This window comes from Botrytis cinerea, chromosome 13 (assembly GCF_000143535.2).
Source record: "Botrytis cinerea B05.10 chromosome 13, complete sequence".
Lineage (NCBI taxonomy): Eukaryota > Fungi > Ascomycota > Leotiomycetes > Helotiales > Sclerotiniaceae > Botrytis > Botrytis cinerea.
The window spans coordinates 1306691-1322891 of NC_037322.1; the positions used below are offsets into that span (position 1 = coordinate 1306691).

Below are 16201 nucleotides of genomic sequence, written 5' to 3' on the forward strand. Positions count from 1 at the left end.
GTCAACACAATCTTACCCATTGCTTCTCCAACACCGCCGCCAAATTCGCTTAAATCCTCATATATATATATATATATACACACATCCAAACAACGTCGCTACTTTCGGTCATCAGCACTCCATTCGGGTCACCTTGGCGCAGTTGGTCGAACGCTGCGTTGTAACACCTTCGGGTGGGTGGAGTGTCTGAGCAGCGAAGCGACAGTCATGCCCTCATGTCGAAGAGTGCAGCTGGAAATAAACTTCATTCCGGAGAGGTTTCCTTCTAGACGGGTTTTTGCCATTTTTGATGGTTGAATTCCTTTTTATATTGTATGAGAAATAGAGGGAGAATGGATGGGTGGCTGGGTGAACCTTATTTTGGCTTAACATAAAAGTAGAATGTTGAGAGGCAAACTCCAGGATTCCTTTTGGAAATCGGAATGAGTACATAAAATGATAGAGATAATCTGCCAATGCAAGAGATGAATAAATGCGCGCGCATGGCATTTCCCATCGTTTAGGCGGCTTGGAAGAGTGTGCAAAAGTAAGAGCTAGAGTATTTGGAAAGGGAACTCTTTATGTATTGATACTTATCTACTAGGTATTAAATCTATTCATCTTAACATCATGTCTATACTTTTAAACCTAACCAATCATTGTTTATCCTTTCTGAACTTGTCAGGAATATTTTGTTCAACAATGGACATCTTATCCAAAGCTGCAACTCTATCGGCTTCATCCTCCAATTCATCGTGTTTCTTGAAATGTTCAATATCCTCTGGGTGTATCAGATCCTCTTCCTTCGTATTCTCATCGTGGTATCTGCTTCGAATTAGCCCGAGGTTCCTTCACAATCGCATTCCCTCTTTACATCCCCCCCAAGGAAGTGATACATACTTCTGCCAATGATGAATTTCATATTCCATCTCAATATCCCAATGATGGCCAGGTCCCAATCCAAAATCCGGCAACAACGCTCCAGTCCCCGAATACCTATCCCATTCTTCCCTTTCCACTTGTCCATTATTATTATTATCCATCAACTTTAATATCTCCTTCAATAAATTATCCTTCTTTTCCTGTGGCACATCTTTTGCGGTTTCGTCTTCCATGCCGTAGAATTTAAGGATTTCCGCTTGGTCCCATACGCCGTTGTTATCGAAATCATGCAGTGTGAAGAAGGCTCCCGCATCAAAGTTTTCTATATGATGTTCCTCTGTTTACGCGTTAGTCAATTGATACACCCCATCGCCTTCAAAGTCAAAAGCAAAGGGATTGGAAGGAATCTCACCAGCCATATGTCTAGTACCCCAATCCGCGTCTGGAGCCACGGCTAAAGGTTTCTGATGTGCTACACCTCCATGTGCGACGGCCAATCCGACACAAGCCAAGAGCCCGCCTATCCTTCCAAGTCCCAAAGTCATTATCGTAGGTCGTTAAAGGTAATTATGATGAAAAGTGTCTGTTGTCGCAAAAATCATGAGGTCGGTATCGGATTATTTGAAATGGGAATCGCATCCTCGAGACGAGACGCTTTGATGTAGAATTCAGGGGTAAGCTCCGGGCCCGACGTCAGTACAAGGATTCGACAGGGAGTATACTCGAGGCTGGACCTTTATTTTTTGAGCTGCCGTATATTTACACATGACGGTTGAGCTTGTATATCGACATCATTTATCAATGCCATAACCTTTTAACTCTGTCCAAAACTTCTCCTTCACAATAGCAATTGAAACTCGCGCAACAATTGTAGCACTCGAAAAATGAACCAGGCCACCTCCCAAGTCCTCTCGAATCTCATTCCCCGACATTCTGGCGCCCTTCCCCCCGAGCTCCTCGCCCTAACCAGTTCTCTCATTTCACAATCGCGCTTGAGATGTTCATTAAGCCAAGAGCAGGAAATTGGGAGGACGTATGCGTGTGCCAATCTTGCCTGTGAACGGTTTGCTCCCCAAACAATTGATTAGAATTTTCTTTGTTCATTTACTGATTGAATCCCAGTTTGAAAACCACCCTAAATCTCCCCAAAATCGAACCTCGACCTCCTCTTCCTCCTAGAGTTTATAAGAAACTATATGCGTATATTGAGGATACGCTGGCTAGCACGACACCGAAGAAACGCGCGAGAGTTGAGGGAAATGGAATGGAAAGCGGAAATGCGACACCAAGTAGAAAATCATCCAAGAAACGCACACCGGGTCATGATGATACACCTATAATAAGCACGCTCCCGCTTCCACATCGTAGTACGCCATCCAAGTCAAAAAGTCTCGCCAGTTTTCGCACTCCGAAGAAAGGGTTACGGTACGAAAAGAGAGATGAGACGAAGATACCAAGGTGGGTGGGTGTGATAGGTAGAGAACTATGTGCAAAATTGGGGATGAAGGAAGCTACGCCGCATGTTTTAGCTGGAGTAGAAAGTCTGATATTCTGGGAAGAAGAAAAGACGAAGAAGGGAGAGGAGATAATGGGGAAGTGGCCGGCGATGATGATGGCGGTTTGGAGTATTGTTTGGGGAAAGTTGAGGACGGGCGAGGAGGTATTGAGTGATGAGGAGTTCACGAAAAAGAGGCTGGAGACTTTAAAGGTGTTGAGATTGGCAAGAGAGGATGAAGAGGTTGAGAAGAAGGTTGGGGGTGGAGGATGGGAGGGCTGGGATTTACCGGATGAGGATGAGGAGGATGAGGAGGAGAGGAGTAATGCGAAAGATGTCAACGGTTGGATGGCAGAGATTTGCAACAAAGGATGCTTGGAAATGGATTGGTATCGAAATATGGTTAGAGCTGATGGCTCAGATGATACGGAAGACGACCAAGAACGAGAAGATGCTCTAGACGAAATCCAAAGAGTGCGAGTGCGCGAAGACGAAATGAGATATGGACTCGGAACAATGCGACAAGCGAAAGTAGACTACTTGACGGAGAAGAAAAGAGCGGAATACAAGGTGTGGGAAAGGAACATCCTGGCTAAGATTTCAAGGCTACAGAAAGAGGGAAAAAATGGAAATGTGATGGATATCGAAGCATAGCGAAGGTGTTTTTGTATTGGGATTGATACCCTTCACGGAGTTAATTACAATGGTTACTACGACTTATTCAAGATACAATTCATGATTTATATACGTCAAGATTTTGTTTTTCACATACTCATGACTTTTGATTTCATCATGATAACGCGAGAATCTGATTTTATACATGCCAAAGCCAAGGGAATAATCTATCTCACCCCGTCAATCCTCTACCTAATAAACTTGACACCATGCACTTTTCACCCATTCTCTTTTCAGACCTCTATACAGACTAACATCTCATCCGCCCCATCCCTCTCTATCCCAACCAACAATGCCTCCTCCTCCTCCTCCTCCTCTCCTCCTCCACAAACCCCTATACCACAAACCCACAAACCTTACATCTCACGCCCCCCCTCAAGTCTCCACCAACTATCCTAATAATCCAATATCCCATCCCTCCCTGCCCCCCGCCCACTCCCACAAAACACTATCGCACATCACACATCACACATCACACACCATACCTACCCATCCCACATCCCCCATCTCGAATTCCACTGCGCATTACCTACTCATCAACATACCCACGACGAATCTCCGTATTCTCACCGGGACGAAGTCAAAACACACGAGAGTTTTGAGGTATTATCTTGTATTGGGTTTATATCTTGCTTGTCTATGTAGTTTGTGAATGGAAGAGTGAGTTGAGAAGAGTATGGGAAAGCGGTGGAAGGATGTAGGATGTTTGGTTGGTTGGTTGGTTGTTTGTTTGTTTGTACAGAATTGGTATGAGAGGGATTTCTTATGAAAGAGTTGGTTTTGAGATGAATGGGATTGATTTCATAGTGATGCATTTATCTATAATCTTCTAATATGTTATGAGCTATACCCAGGTATGTATCACAGAACTTTCATCCATGGATTCCCCCTCTACTTCCACATATTGAGATGTGGAAAGAGAAGAATACGAGATATATAGAAGCCTAGTCGTGGAAATGTTGAAGGGAGCCATTCCAGATTTGGATATTTTGAAATCATTTGTATTTTGACATGCTCTCTCACCGTGGGACAGACAGTCATGGCCCTCAAAGCATGTCGAGGATAGGAATACGATATGCAAGACCTTTTAGATATTCAAATCCAAACATGGCATTTTCTCGCTTGAAAAAGGCATAGCTGTTTGGATGAATATTGAAGAGGGGAAGTGCGAATGGAAACAAAGAGGAAGATTGCATTGACCAAATTGATAATATCTACTCTAAACTGGATATTGTGCACCGTGTGCCAAAAAGAACTCCTTTTGATCATGGCAAGACACGGATATTACGGAGGCTCCGATGCAAGTAGAGAACTTTCACACTTTTCTGTTGGTAATGACATCTGTGTTTGCAAGGCCATCGGGGTGGATTGACAATAGCTTTGACATATGTCAACACTCTTCGCGTGGAGAGATCTCGATATCGATGTGGACATCCAGTCTTTTCATGAGGCGAGGTAGAATGCTTGAGCGTGAATCTCGGCTCAAAGTGCCATGTCAATCATAGCGCGGTAGGTACATCAAGCACACGCATACACGCCTGTGAATCTCAGTGCTTTGTAAACTTTGCGGAAAGCCATTCATGTCGTCATATTCTCTGAAAATAGAATTTGACGGGACGTCCCCGTTAGTAATCGCCTTCAGGGACGGGAGAAAAGCCACTTGATCCTGAAATAGCCTCACCGCATAAACGTTCTCCGAAGCCTTCGTGCATGAGCTCCCGATTGGAAGAAAACGTGCATTGGACGTCAGATATAAATAAGGGTCTTCAGGCCGTGCTAGCTTTCGGAATCCATCTTGCATTGCCGTGACGGTTCATATGGCAGTCCTCAAGACGGCTGGCTTCTGGAAGAGAGGAGCGTGTTGGCCAAAGCGTAATGCCAGTCAGGACGGTGGCACGGTTGAGTATCATTGGTAGAGGCATGGCGAGCTGATGATTCGGCTGACGATCCCATCTGTTCGCCGGAATATTTGTACGGAGAATTCAGGATACCGGTGTGATAAACATCGCAACGGTTTCATGCTGTGTGATGAGATTCAGAGAGCCCGTTGAGGGAGAAAAAGTAACATGGCTGAATATCCTCGAGCCAAGCTTAATGCTATCGTGATTTGTGATAGTGGTTGGTGATACCCACACTAGATTATCACCTTGAGAGACAAGAAGTTGTACCTGCTACTGTGCTGTGCATACATAACACAGCTCCGCGCAGTTCAGACTCGCATGAACACGATTTCTTGGGTTCGCTTGATGTGCGCTTGGACAGATGAATGTTTGGTCCGTGCCGCTGATACTGCACGAGCCACGCAGATGGTTCAGTGGATTCGAAAGACGGAACAGTGACGATGAGATGAAGAGAAGGGTGGTATTACCATACCAGACTGTTGGGCGATTGAGAGGTTATGCTTTCTGGAGAGGTCGCCATCCCTCGAGCCACCATGTAGACGAATCGCAGGTAGTTGAGATTGGAGAATGACTTGTGCACCGCGTGTGGAACCATCCGACCTGAGCTTCGGAATATTCTCCGGTTGACCAGACAAAGATTCTCGTCGAGTGCCGTGCCGCGAATTCCGTTGGCTAATGAGGCCTTTTCGTTGCATCCAATCTTGATGATGTCGAAATGGTCAAGTATGTAATCTTAGAACGATATTGGCACTCATAATGAGCGTCAGTTAAGGCTGGTTCCAACCAGCATCTTCGCATCACTATGTCAACCATATCCAGTTTGGAAACATAATACCATACAAGACCTGCCTAGACAGGGTTCAGCGTGATTGTTCTGGCTCATCAACGACCATATCAAAGCGTGCGTATATGTATAGTATAATATGCACGTCGTAAGGCATGCATAACAAAACATTCCGATGCATGCAGTAGTGATCTAGCGGATGATAGAGGCGACGGCGACAGCCAATGAACACGTTATCTAGATGGACAGTGGTAAGTCCTCAAAGCTCGAAGGGAAATTAAGAGGCCGATCTCGCGAAGTCACATTTTGTGTACTCTGGGGCTTCTGAGGACAAGACTCTGTGCTGGATATTGACGCCGCTTCGTGAGGCTTGGAGAGATGTTTCGAAACATTACTGCAATCTCAAGCTGAAATCACACGTCGATAGATAGAGACAGTCTAATCTCCGTAAGGCGTTAAAAATGCCAGGGAGTGGAGAAAAGGAAAGCATTGTGAATTTAAGTTTCAAGTTCTGGTAGAGTTTTCCTGAGACTGAACAATCAGAACCATTTTCATTTACCCAAGCGACCGAGACTTCATAAGTTCAATTTCCTATTACATATAGCCGTTCTCAAGCCGTTATCTTTGCATCTTAGCTTCGCATTTGACGAATCCTGGCAAGTACGTACTTGCTCTGTAAACATCTGGGGAGTCGAAACACGCTGTCTGCTTGCGTTCATTGGCCAATCATGGTAATCCGAAGAAGGAGTCAAGGGAATCCATCATGTTTGTAGAAATCCATTGCACATTTCACGCTTGCATCAAACGGCGTGCCGCCTCCTTCAAACCCCAACAATCCTTCGTTGTCGTTGTCGCTGTCCTCATCCTTCCCCCCTTTCTTCGACATCCATGGGCGTTCTGGAGATACCGTCCGATCTTTTCGATCCCTCCAATCTGTCACTGTGTCAAAAGCAAAGTAAAAATTCCAGCTTTCACGATCTCGACAAGGTTGATCCTCACATCGTGGGTAGACTTTGGATGAAAAAAAAAAAAAAGATCAAATGGGAGTCCAAGTCCCAATTGTGCCGGCGCCAGAACTAAATTTAACCCCAACCCCCTTTTGAGAACTGGTACTCTAGATACATAATACACGCTTTGTAAATCGTGTCCCTTGCTGCCTCGTGTGCTCTCTGGGATCTAGGGGGCTCGATTCTTATTAATTGCGGAAGGAGGAAGATGGGGATCATGAGCAAAGGAGTTTTTCATGTTGCCCGGTATCATACGATGTACACAGCAAACCTACCGATGCATCTGTACCAATGGGTGCTTTGCATTTGCACACGGCGAGCGAGAAAAGGAGGTGAGGGAGAGAGGGGGACCATGTTCGTCTTTCAGGATCAATACCTACTCTTAATTGTTTTATTATTTAATTACTGGCTGCGCGACATTGGAGATGAGCCCTCTGCTGAGGGAGAGAGCCATTAGAGTTTACGACCAAATAGTTCATTCTCTTGTACTAGTTATGAGGTGCAGCACAGCAATTAGGTATTTCGTTCCTGGCGCTCCCGCTTCATCCAGGAACGCCAGGAACGCCAGGAACCGGCCAATGAACGCGCCGGGCAAGGATGGGAGATCGACTACATTTCCCCTGTCAGATTGCTCAATTGATATGCTGGGAGATTGGGAAAACCCACAGGCAAAAGGCTGTGAGGGTTCTGGGGTTCGCATGTTTAGTGAGAAAGTTAGAATGCGTAGAGTGGGTGTAGTGGGTGTAGACGCAGTAGATATCGTCGATAGTGAATGCAGTCGATGGTAGATGGAGTCGACAGTGAATACAGTCGATAGTAGATACAGTCGATAGTAGATACAGTTGTCTTCGTAGCCATCATCCTCGGAGTACCTAGGTAGTTAGCACTCTCTCGACATGCTTCGTGGTGGGCATTGCCGGTGGATTCTAGAGTTGCGAGAGATACCCGTGGGACCTCAAATGCTCCATAACACGCTGGTGGGTTTTCTTATACTTCTGTCTGTCCGACCCTGTCTCGCGGGTATATTAGCCTTCATCGGAGGTGTTATCTCCTTCGTCCAGAGCAGATACCTCGTACAGTAGTGAGTAATAGTGCCCAGGTCGGTAGTTGGTGTTTGCTAGAGTTGGGAACCCCTGAATCTATGAACCTACCTACGCATTTGATTGCTCATCCTCAATTGCCAGTTTTTCTCGACCGTAATAATAGACAACAGACATTAGACATTAGACATCAGACATCAGACAATCGATCGATTGTCGTAGATGAGAGAAAATTGGCAATAGATATCCACTGCTGCATGCTTATTCTAAATTTGTAACGTAGACTGTATGCTGTATGCTGTATGCCACTACATGTACCTACTACCTACTACCTACTCCATACACCACACACCACACACCACACCACACATCTTCGCCATGGCCACTTTCCTCAGACCCACGAACTGCACCGCAAATTCCCCATTTCAGCTTTTTCTCATAGTCTCCGCCGAGTTGAAGCTTTAGGATTGGTTTGCGTGAATCTTCCCCCATTCGTAATTCTTCACATCCTTCCCTTCCTGCACAGTGCATACTCTGTACATGCCATACATACCTACATACCTACATACCTACTACATACATACATACATGCATACATCCACCCACTCGCCCACTCGCCCACTCACCCACTCACTCACCCACTCACTCACCCATACATACATATTTACATGCTCCGTACAATCGGTATCCATTCTTTTTCAGCATCCGGCGCAAACTGCCCTCGACTAGCTTGACCACCGTCTCTCTTGTCTCTCCCTCTCTGACCTCACATCGCCTCCATTCGTTTTTGTATACCTCACATTATTGTCCACACTTCTCAACCTACGTTCATGCTGCATATCCTAAAAGTAATCCCGGACGCGTGGAAGAGAACGATATCTACATAGTCGACAAATCGACAACAACCACAACACGCGTGTTCATCTCCAACATTTCGCTTACCTCTCTGGGTGGTCCTGTTGGTCAGACGAAAAAAAAAGGAAGCATTATACATCCATTATACATCCTGGATAATTACAGGAGAGGCGAGAGAAAGGACGTCAAAACTCGCAGCCCTCGATTCTTCAACTACAACATTATTCACTCTCATTCGGCCAATCTCTAACCAATGAATTTGCGTTGGGAGTTATCAATTTCCAACACCTTCTAATTACTTATCGAAACATAATCCAACTTGTTTACAATCACAACGACATAATATTATTACACTTCGGTCTTCGGAACATTTTGTCGCAACGAACGCTGCAGTAGAGCCATGGCCAGCTCCCCTCCAGAATCGCCTCAAGTGAGTCTGCATCGGCCCGTAAGCGCAATGATAAAAGGAGCACCAAGATCGAATAGCCGGATGAGCATGAGCAGTAAAGCTGGAGGAAGTCGAGCCTCGGACGAAGATGGCAAAACTGCAGTCAAAGTTGGTACGGAAGTGTTGATTGATTTTGTGCGTGTCGCTCACAAGGCTAATATGAATTACTTTTGCAGCTGTGCGAGTTAGACCACCCCTCCGGCCAACCGATCCTGGCTTCGACCTCATCCCACAAAGATTTCAACGACCCATGGTACAGGTTACCTCGCCTACAAACTTAGCGATCGAGTCTCCCCAGGGAAAGAAGATATTCGTGTTTGATAGAGTGTTTAGTGAAGATGTGGACCAGGAAGGAATCTGGGAATATCTGGTAGAGAGCACAAATGCCTTCATTCAGGGATACAATGTCTCTATGCTGGCATACGGACAATCCGGCGCCGGAAAGTCCTTCACAATGGGTACAGCCGGTTCAGGCGAGCAAGGAAAATCCGAGGTTATGGGTGAGTTCGAGGCCCGTCGCACTCAATCCGATATTGAGCTGCTGCACAACGTGCTGTGGTGCTCAAATGGGGAAGATGCTAATATGTGTGGAATTGTCTAGGTGTTATTCCACGTGCGGCCATGGCAATATTTGAGAAACTCGGCGGCGGGAAACCGCAGCAATCCAATCGGAGTTCCTTGACTGGTCTACGAGCTCCCAAGAGGTACTCCACGATTCCTGCTGCTGTGTCTGCGGAGGACAAAACTTGGACTCTCAAGGCAACGTATGTCGAAATTTACAACGAGCAGCTGCGAGATTTATTAGTTCCCGAACATACACCAGCTCATGAACGAGAGGTGGTCAATATTCGAGAGAACACCAAGGGTCATATTCTTCTTACCGGATTACACCAAGTCGAGATCAATACTGTGGAAGATCTCATGGCGGCACTCAATTTCGGGTCTATGATTCGCCAAACTGATGCAACCGCGATCAACGCCAAATCTTCACGATCTCATGCTGTGTTCAGTTTGAATCTGGTCCAGCGCAAATCGAAAGTAACACCAGGCGCCGAAAAGAGATTTTCCGTTCCACTAGAAGCCATGAATGGTGGAGAAGTGGTCACAATTGACAGCAAATTCCATTTTGTCGATTTAGCTGGCAGTGAGAGATTAAAAAATACCGGCGCACAAGGAGAAAGAGCTAAAGAAGGTATTTCCATCAATGCTGGTTTGGCTAGTTTGGGCAAAGTTATATCGCAGTTGTCATCCCGACAAGCCGGATCCCACGTGTCGTACCGAGACTCAAAACTCACTAGGTTGCTGCAGGATTCACTTGGAGGTAACGCGATCACTTACATGATTGCATGTGTGACGCCGGCCGAATTTCACCTTAGCGAAACTCTGAATACTGTGCAATATGCTCAGCGTGCCCGCGCAATTCAAAGCAAGCCTCGCATCCAGCAAGTTTCAGATGAGAGCGATAAGCAAGCTGTCATTGATCGCCTGAAAGCAGAAGTCGCTTTTCTTCGGGATCAGATTAAACACAGTGAAAGCGGGGGTGATCGTCGTAGCAAGCCCACAAGTGAGAGGCCCGAGCGACAAAACGAACGAGAAGTGGAACTGCATAATCAGTTACTTGACACGCAGGAAAATTACACGGCCCTTAGCCAACGACATGCTAAGCTCATCGCGGAACTAGCCAGAGCCAGGGATGAGGAAGTTGCTGATAATCAGGCTCATGAAAATACGTTGGGTGACAGTGCCACAGAGAGACTAAAACGCTCGAACTCATTCGCCGAGGCGGTTGAACAAGTGGTCCTTGAATACGAAAAAACGATTCAAAGTCTTGAACATTCTCTTTCTAATACTCGATCATCTTTATCCAATACCGAAACTCAACTTCTAGAAAAAGAAGCAAAGTGTGCTTATGCCGAGACAGTTAATCAACAACTTCAAGCACGCTTGCAAAAACTGGCTGATCGAGAAGCTAATACAGAAAGTTATTTGCATGACTTAGAAACGAGGCTCGAAGGTCATACTTCAGGCGAAGACAAAAACTCGGCAATTGTCATGGAGCTCCGCAAAGAGATTGCTCGCATTCGCGAAAATGAAGCTACTTCCGAAGACTACATTTCAACTCTCGAGGAACGCTTAGCCGAGGCTGATCAAGATTCGGAATTGATGCAACGTGAGATCGATCGATTGGAGCACGTTATTGAACGCCAACGAAGTCTTGGGAAACTGGACAGCCTGCTTTATGATTTGGATGGCATTCAGCATGAAGGAAAAAATGGCGACGACAGCAAAGCTCCGAATAGCAGGCGATCTTCCTCCATTGGCATGAATAGCCGTCGACAAAGCCTTGCAAGCAGAAGAAATCAGAAGAACGTCATTCTAGAAACCGATAACGAAAGTGATGAGGATTTCTCAGTGAGCCCCGCAAATGGCATCAGGCCCGAGACTGATGGTCCCGCCGATCGTGGAGATTCGATTGAGCTCGAAACGCCCCTGAAATCGTTAAGTGAGGAAATCGGTAGCCAGTATCCGCCACAAAGTCCAGCTCAATCAAAGTTCGTCGAGGATAAGCTCGAAAGTGTTAGTCAAGAACTCGTTGACCTGAGAGTTGAACATGAAGCCACCGTTGGCGAATATGATCTTCTTTCAATTAAATATGAAGAAGCTCTTCGTACATTGGCCGAACTTCAAGATGCTGTTGACGAAGCCCGTAATCCCGGTGCACGTGACTCTGTTTTGTCGACTCCTACGGCAACAGGTTCTTTTTTAGCAGACGCGAGGGTAAACGAGCTAAAGGGTGGAGGACAATATTCATCCTCGCGATCACTTTCGTCGGAATTGTCCTCAGCTGGGGAATTACCCACTACCGTAGAACAATCTGATGCTGAATCCGTGATCAAAAATTCGGGGTCGGTAGCTACCTCGGATGAGGCCAGCGACACGACAAGTATGGCGGAAGTTGACAATTTGAGAAAATTAGGCGCAGAGCACGAAGAAGCACAAGTGATGCTTGCTGAGAAATACGCGCAATTAGAAGAAGAACACATAGCGGCTCTTGATCGCATGGAGGAGCTCAAGGCCGAGGTTTCAAAAGCGAGAATGAATGCCGAAGCTGCATCACCACGCTCGGGCACGCCAGTTATACGTCGCAAATCCAGTCAAAACGTTATGATTATCGATCGGGCCCATAGATCATTCGCCTCTTTGAGGAATATTGCAGCGGAAAATTTTGAGAATGAACCTGATGTTATGGCGAACTTTGAGTTAAACTTGAACACTGCCATGCACGAATTACATACCCGCTCAGAGCGCATTCAGGAACTCGAAGCCGACGTCACTACAGTCAAGAAGGAATTGGAAACCAAGACAACTATCATTAGTGGGCTTGCAAGAGAACGATCAAGCATGAAGGCGTCACCTATGGATATGTCGTTGGTCTCAACTATGCAGGACCAAATCATCAACTCCGAGAACCAAGTAAGAATGCTTCAAGAGACTCACAACTCTCGTGAAAAGGAGCTGCTTCAGCAAATCGAATCTCTTCGGACTTCTATCAATCTCAATCATATGGACAGTGGTAACCCCGCTGACAAAAACACTTATGAGAGTGATGGGGCAGAGTATGATCATGAAAGAAAAATAGCAGAACTGAAAGCAGAAGTCATCAATTGGGAAGGAAAGCACCAGGCTGTTTTGTCTTCCATGCAAAGTTCCCAAAATACTCTCGAGGCTACTATATCTGAATTGGAACAACAATTGACAAACTTGGTAAGGAGCGGGGAGCATAGGATACGCGAAGTTGGAGATCATAACACACACGTTTCAAACTTGCAACGAGAAGTTGAAGAACACAAGGCTTCTGTTGTCGCAAACGTCGCGCGATTCGCTGAGCTCGAGCAAGCCCATGCATCAACCCGTGAACAGCTCGAGGAAGCCATCCAGTCAAGAAATATTGTCTCCGCCGAGATGGAAGGGCACAAAATTCTTGTTAATCGATTGGAAGAGCAGATCGCCGAGCATGAAAGCATTGTCAAGGCTCACCACGAAGGAATAACCCTCTTGAACGCGAATCATGCTAAGCAGATTGAGGAAGTTCGCTCAAATAGCCAGGCTGACCACGAGGCCCAGGTAAACGAGTTGAGGGCTAAACATCAAGAAAGCATCGATGCACTGACAAAAGAGCTCTCTGACGCGCGAGACGATCTGACAAAGATCGCTACCCAGGTCGCGCTTGCACTTGGAGTAGACGTTAGCACAGAGAGACTTCAAGATAGGATCACAGATCTCATTGCAAGCCAGAAAGCGCTCTCGAACCAAGAAGCTAAAGTTGGCGAGCTCGAGAAGTTCACTAAAGAGTTATCAACCATAAATCAGTCTGTTATGAAGGAGCTAGAGGATACTAAAGCGGAACTGGCCAATCTCTTAACCAAGACTACCGAAGGCTCGAGGCTGAGGGATGAAAATGCTACAGTCGCAGATCAATTGGCGGCTTTGAGAAAGGAGTTGCACGACCTTGAAACTAAGAACAAGAAAAATTCAAGATTAGTAGAAGAGCTTGAGGATCAACTTGCCTCAAATTTCGATGAGCATCAAGCTGCTAACAATCGTTTGTCTACACTCCAAACAGAGCGCAATGCTCAATTAGATGAAGCCAATACAAATGCTCTTCGTGCTCAGACTGAGCTGGAAGCAATCAAAGAGGAACACGCCGCTCTTCAGGTAAGTTACGAAGCTCAAGTTCATTGTATGTATTAATATATCTGACTCATTCAATAGGCCAAATACCAGGAACTTTTGCAATCTGACGCCAACAAGCGTTCCAACTCGATCACTTCGCGACTCCACAAATCTGCATCTGTGACATCCCTTCCATCACCACCCCCAGCAATTCCTTTACCGCCACTACCTGGAAACTCAGGAGCTGCACAGGCAGGACCTTCTCCTTCAACATCGCCAGTTCCACCAACACCTACACAAAGTAGCTTCAATGCTCGCAATAGCAAAGACATAGCTGCAAATCAAATCCAAGAGGATCAAGAAGCTCGTATCCGCACTATTGAGAAGCACCTGTTCGCTGAAAAGCAACTCACATCCACCCTCGAAGAGGCTCTCACAGATCTCGAGAAACAAAGCAACAAGGTCAAAGCCGATTGTGATGCATGGCGAAGACGTGCCAATGAACTGGAAGTTGAATTGAAAGCTGCCGAAGAAAAGGCCAAGAATGGCGATGCCGAGAAGGAAAATCGTTGGAGCTTAATGCAAGTCGAAGAAGAGAAGCGCAAGAGGAAAGAGGCAGAGCTCGCGAGAGCTCACCTTGAAGAACGTATGAATGCTCTTAGCAGCAAGAAAAAGAAGAAGGGCAGTTTGAATTGTTTCTAAAAGAAGAATCCAAAGTCCTGTATCAACATCTCCAAACTGCGTTTTCTTGCGACACTTCTTCTGGCTCTTGCTTTACCATTTATCCATATCTTACCTACATCTACATCTAATTCACGCCACTGTATCTTCTCTCAACGAAACCACTTGCCACAACATCCCACCGCAAACTTGCGAAAATTGCGAGCACCCCTCACAAATAACGTTCAGGTATCGCGACTGCGGCATAAAGTGGGGTTCTAGAATCGAATCATTGCTTTACCATAATCACCAGTTTATTTCCTTGTACATTAACGTCCCGCGATTTTACGAGATACCACAAAATTTTCCGACTTGTTTACTTTTTTTTTTTTACTCTTTTGGCGCCGCAGAAGACCACTTGCTTTTTTGACATTTTGAATTGGCGAAGGTGTTTAATGGAGCGAAACGAAAATGGCAATGAACGGCATTGATGTTTACATTTCTCTAATTTGCTTATTTGCTTGTTTAGACTAGCGAATGATCTTTGCAATTTTGCTTTTTTATTCTTCTTTCTACTGTTCGGGAGGAAACACATTTTTATGATGCCCACATAGATATTTAGTTTTGATTCTTCATGTGATATGGTGGGGGTGGGAAAGATAGCTTGAGGGGAGGTTGTTGGGTGGCAGGGGGTGCTTGCATGATGGGTTTCCTGGTTAGCGAGAATACATACCGGTAGTGGGAGAGGAAGGGGTTGAGGAGAAAAACCAGTAGATGGAGAGTTCCTGGTGACAGTAGAGCATAATGACAAAAATGAGATCGATATTTCGATCGGATTTGCATGCACAAGAGCGACTGCCTTGCTGGATTTGAGGTAGCATAAAAAATCACAGCAGGAAGGAAAGAAGGAAGAGGGGAAATCCGGTTGGTTGGACAACGCTAGAGAGAAGACGAGGACGATATCTGGAGTACAAAACATGATGATAGTGCGCAGATCAAGAACAAATAGAATGATGATTTACCTTATACGCGGGTTTCGTGCGCGTAGTGCTTTGGGTGATATGTCCGGGTGTGTATTGCGTCGTTGAGTTTTGTCTTTTCTCTCACCTTGTCGAAACGTAGCTTTTTGAGTTCTTGGATTCTTGATTTCTTGAGTTCTTGAGCTGAGAATTAGTATAGAAGTGTGTTCGAGCTCTGATTCTTTCATACAAGTGGATATCTTCGCAGTTCTGTATCCATGATTTGGGCGACGGCCTAGATCATGTTCACTTGGGAAGTTCACTCTCATTTAAGATATTCACATTGTTTTATCAGCTCAGTATACGTGCATCGTGAAGACTCAACGTAGTCAAGAGATGTAGTGCATCTGGGAGTTTCATTTATTCAAGCCATTTGAGATTTTTTTTAAAAAAAAAAAAAATCTCAAAATCTTCAAACAATGAGGAAATTCTGTCCCCAAAACTTCAATGACTAGATGATGACCAAGGAGCAAATTCAACAATAACGTTTCGTAATCGAATCATGCATAGTAGAAAAAAGATTATTTGTGCAACCTGCCAACCTCAAATATCGCCCCCCTTTTGTCATACGCGCGTTGCACAACCGGTTTCAGACGTGACTTTTTCCAAACCCGCGGAGAGGCGCGATTTCGAATGCTCTTTAATAAAACTTTCAACCGCGATATGATTTCAGAGTAGCAATCCAGTGATATCTCATGAAAAGCACGCAAAACTCCCGAACCATCATGAACATGCCACATTTTTATGATGTGGCTCGTGCCTAAACGAAGCGAATATCGGGC

General features: G+C 45.5%; 3 protein-coding genes across 3 annotated transcripts; 2 read left to right on the plus strand and 1 right to left on the minus strand.

Moving 5' to 3' along the window:
* Positions 1-543: 543 nt before the first annotated feature.
* Positions 544-1495, minus strand: Bcssp120. Its single transcript, XM_001556300.2, has 3 exons — positions 1274-1495; positions 880-1198; positions 544-804 (listed from the first exon to the last, which is right to left on the minus strand). Exons 1-3 carry the CDS (start codon positions 1404-1406, stop codon positions 636-638), a joined length of 621 nt encoding a protein of 206 aa, XP_001556350.1. The 5' UTR covers positions 1407-1495; the 3' UTR covers positions 544-635.
* A 132-nt stretch (positions 1496-1627) lies between these two features.
* Positions 1628-3108, plus strand: BCIN_13g03760 (hypothetical protein). Its single transcript, XM_024696805.1, has 2 exons — positions 1628-1924; positions 1984-3108. The coding sequence occupies exons 1-2, from the start codon at positions 1746-1748 to the stop codon at positions 3008-3010; spliced, it is 1206 nt and encodes a 401-aa protein (XP_024552618.1). The 5' UTR covers positions 1628-1745; the 3' UTR covers positions 3011-3108.
* A 5035-nt stretch (positions 3109-8143) lies between these two features.
* Positions 8144-15404, plus strand: BCIN_13g03770 (hypothetical protein). The gene is made up of 4 exons (XM_001556304.2): positions 8144-9178; positions 9243-9566; positions 9668-13782; positions 13840-15404. Exons 1-4 carry the CDS (start codon positions 9019-9021, stop codon positions 14440-14442), a joined length of 5202 nt encoding a protein of 1733 aa, XP_001556354.2. The 5' UTR covers positions 8144-9018; the 3' UTR covers positions 14443-15404.
* Positions 15405-16201: the final 797 nt, after the last annotated feature.

What these genes read in the sequence shown, in the direction of transcription:
- Bcssp120 (XM_001556300.2), bottom strand. Translation starts at nt 1,406, where the DNA reads ATGACTTTGGGACTTGGAAGGATAGGCGGGCTCTTGGCTTGTGTCGGA. An exon ending in GGGTACTAGACATATGGCTG is followed by an intron (nt 1,199 to 1,273) that starts GTGAGATTCCTT and finishes ACGCGTAAACAG; the next exon opens with AGGAACATCATATAGAAAAC. An exon ending in GAAATTCATCATTGGCAGAA is followed by an intron (nt 805 to 879) that starts GTATGTATCACT and finishes AATTCGAAGCAG; the next exon opens with ATACCACGATGAGAATACGA.
- BCIN_13g03760 (XM_024696805.1), top strand. Translation starts at nt 1,746, where the DNA reads ATGAACCAGGCCACCTCCCAAGTCCTCTCGAATCTCATTCCCCGACAT. An exon ending in GCCAATCTTGCCTGTGAACG is followed by an intron (nt 1,925 to 1,983) that starts GTTTGCTCCCCA and finishes ATTGAATCCCAG; the next exon opens with TTTGAAAACCACCCTAAATC.
- BCIN_13g03770 (XM_001556304.2), top strand. Translation starts at nt 9,019, where the DNA reads ATGGCCAGCTCCCCTCCAGAATCGCCTCAAGTGAGTCTGCATCGGCCC. An exon ending in AGGAAAATCCGAGGTTATGG is followed by an intron (nt 9,567 to 9,667) that starts GTGAGTTCGAGG and finishes GGAATTGTCTAG; the next exon opens with GTGTTATTCCACGTGCGGCC. An exon ending in AGGAACACGCCGCTCTTCAG is followed by an intron (nt 13,783 to 13,839) that starts GTAAGTTACGAA and finishes CTCATTCAATAG; the next exon opens with GCCAAATACCAGGAACTTTT.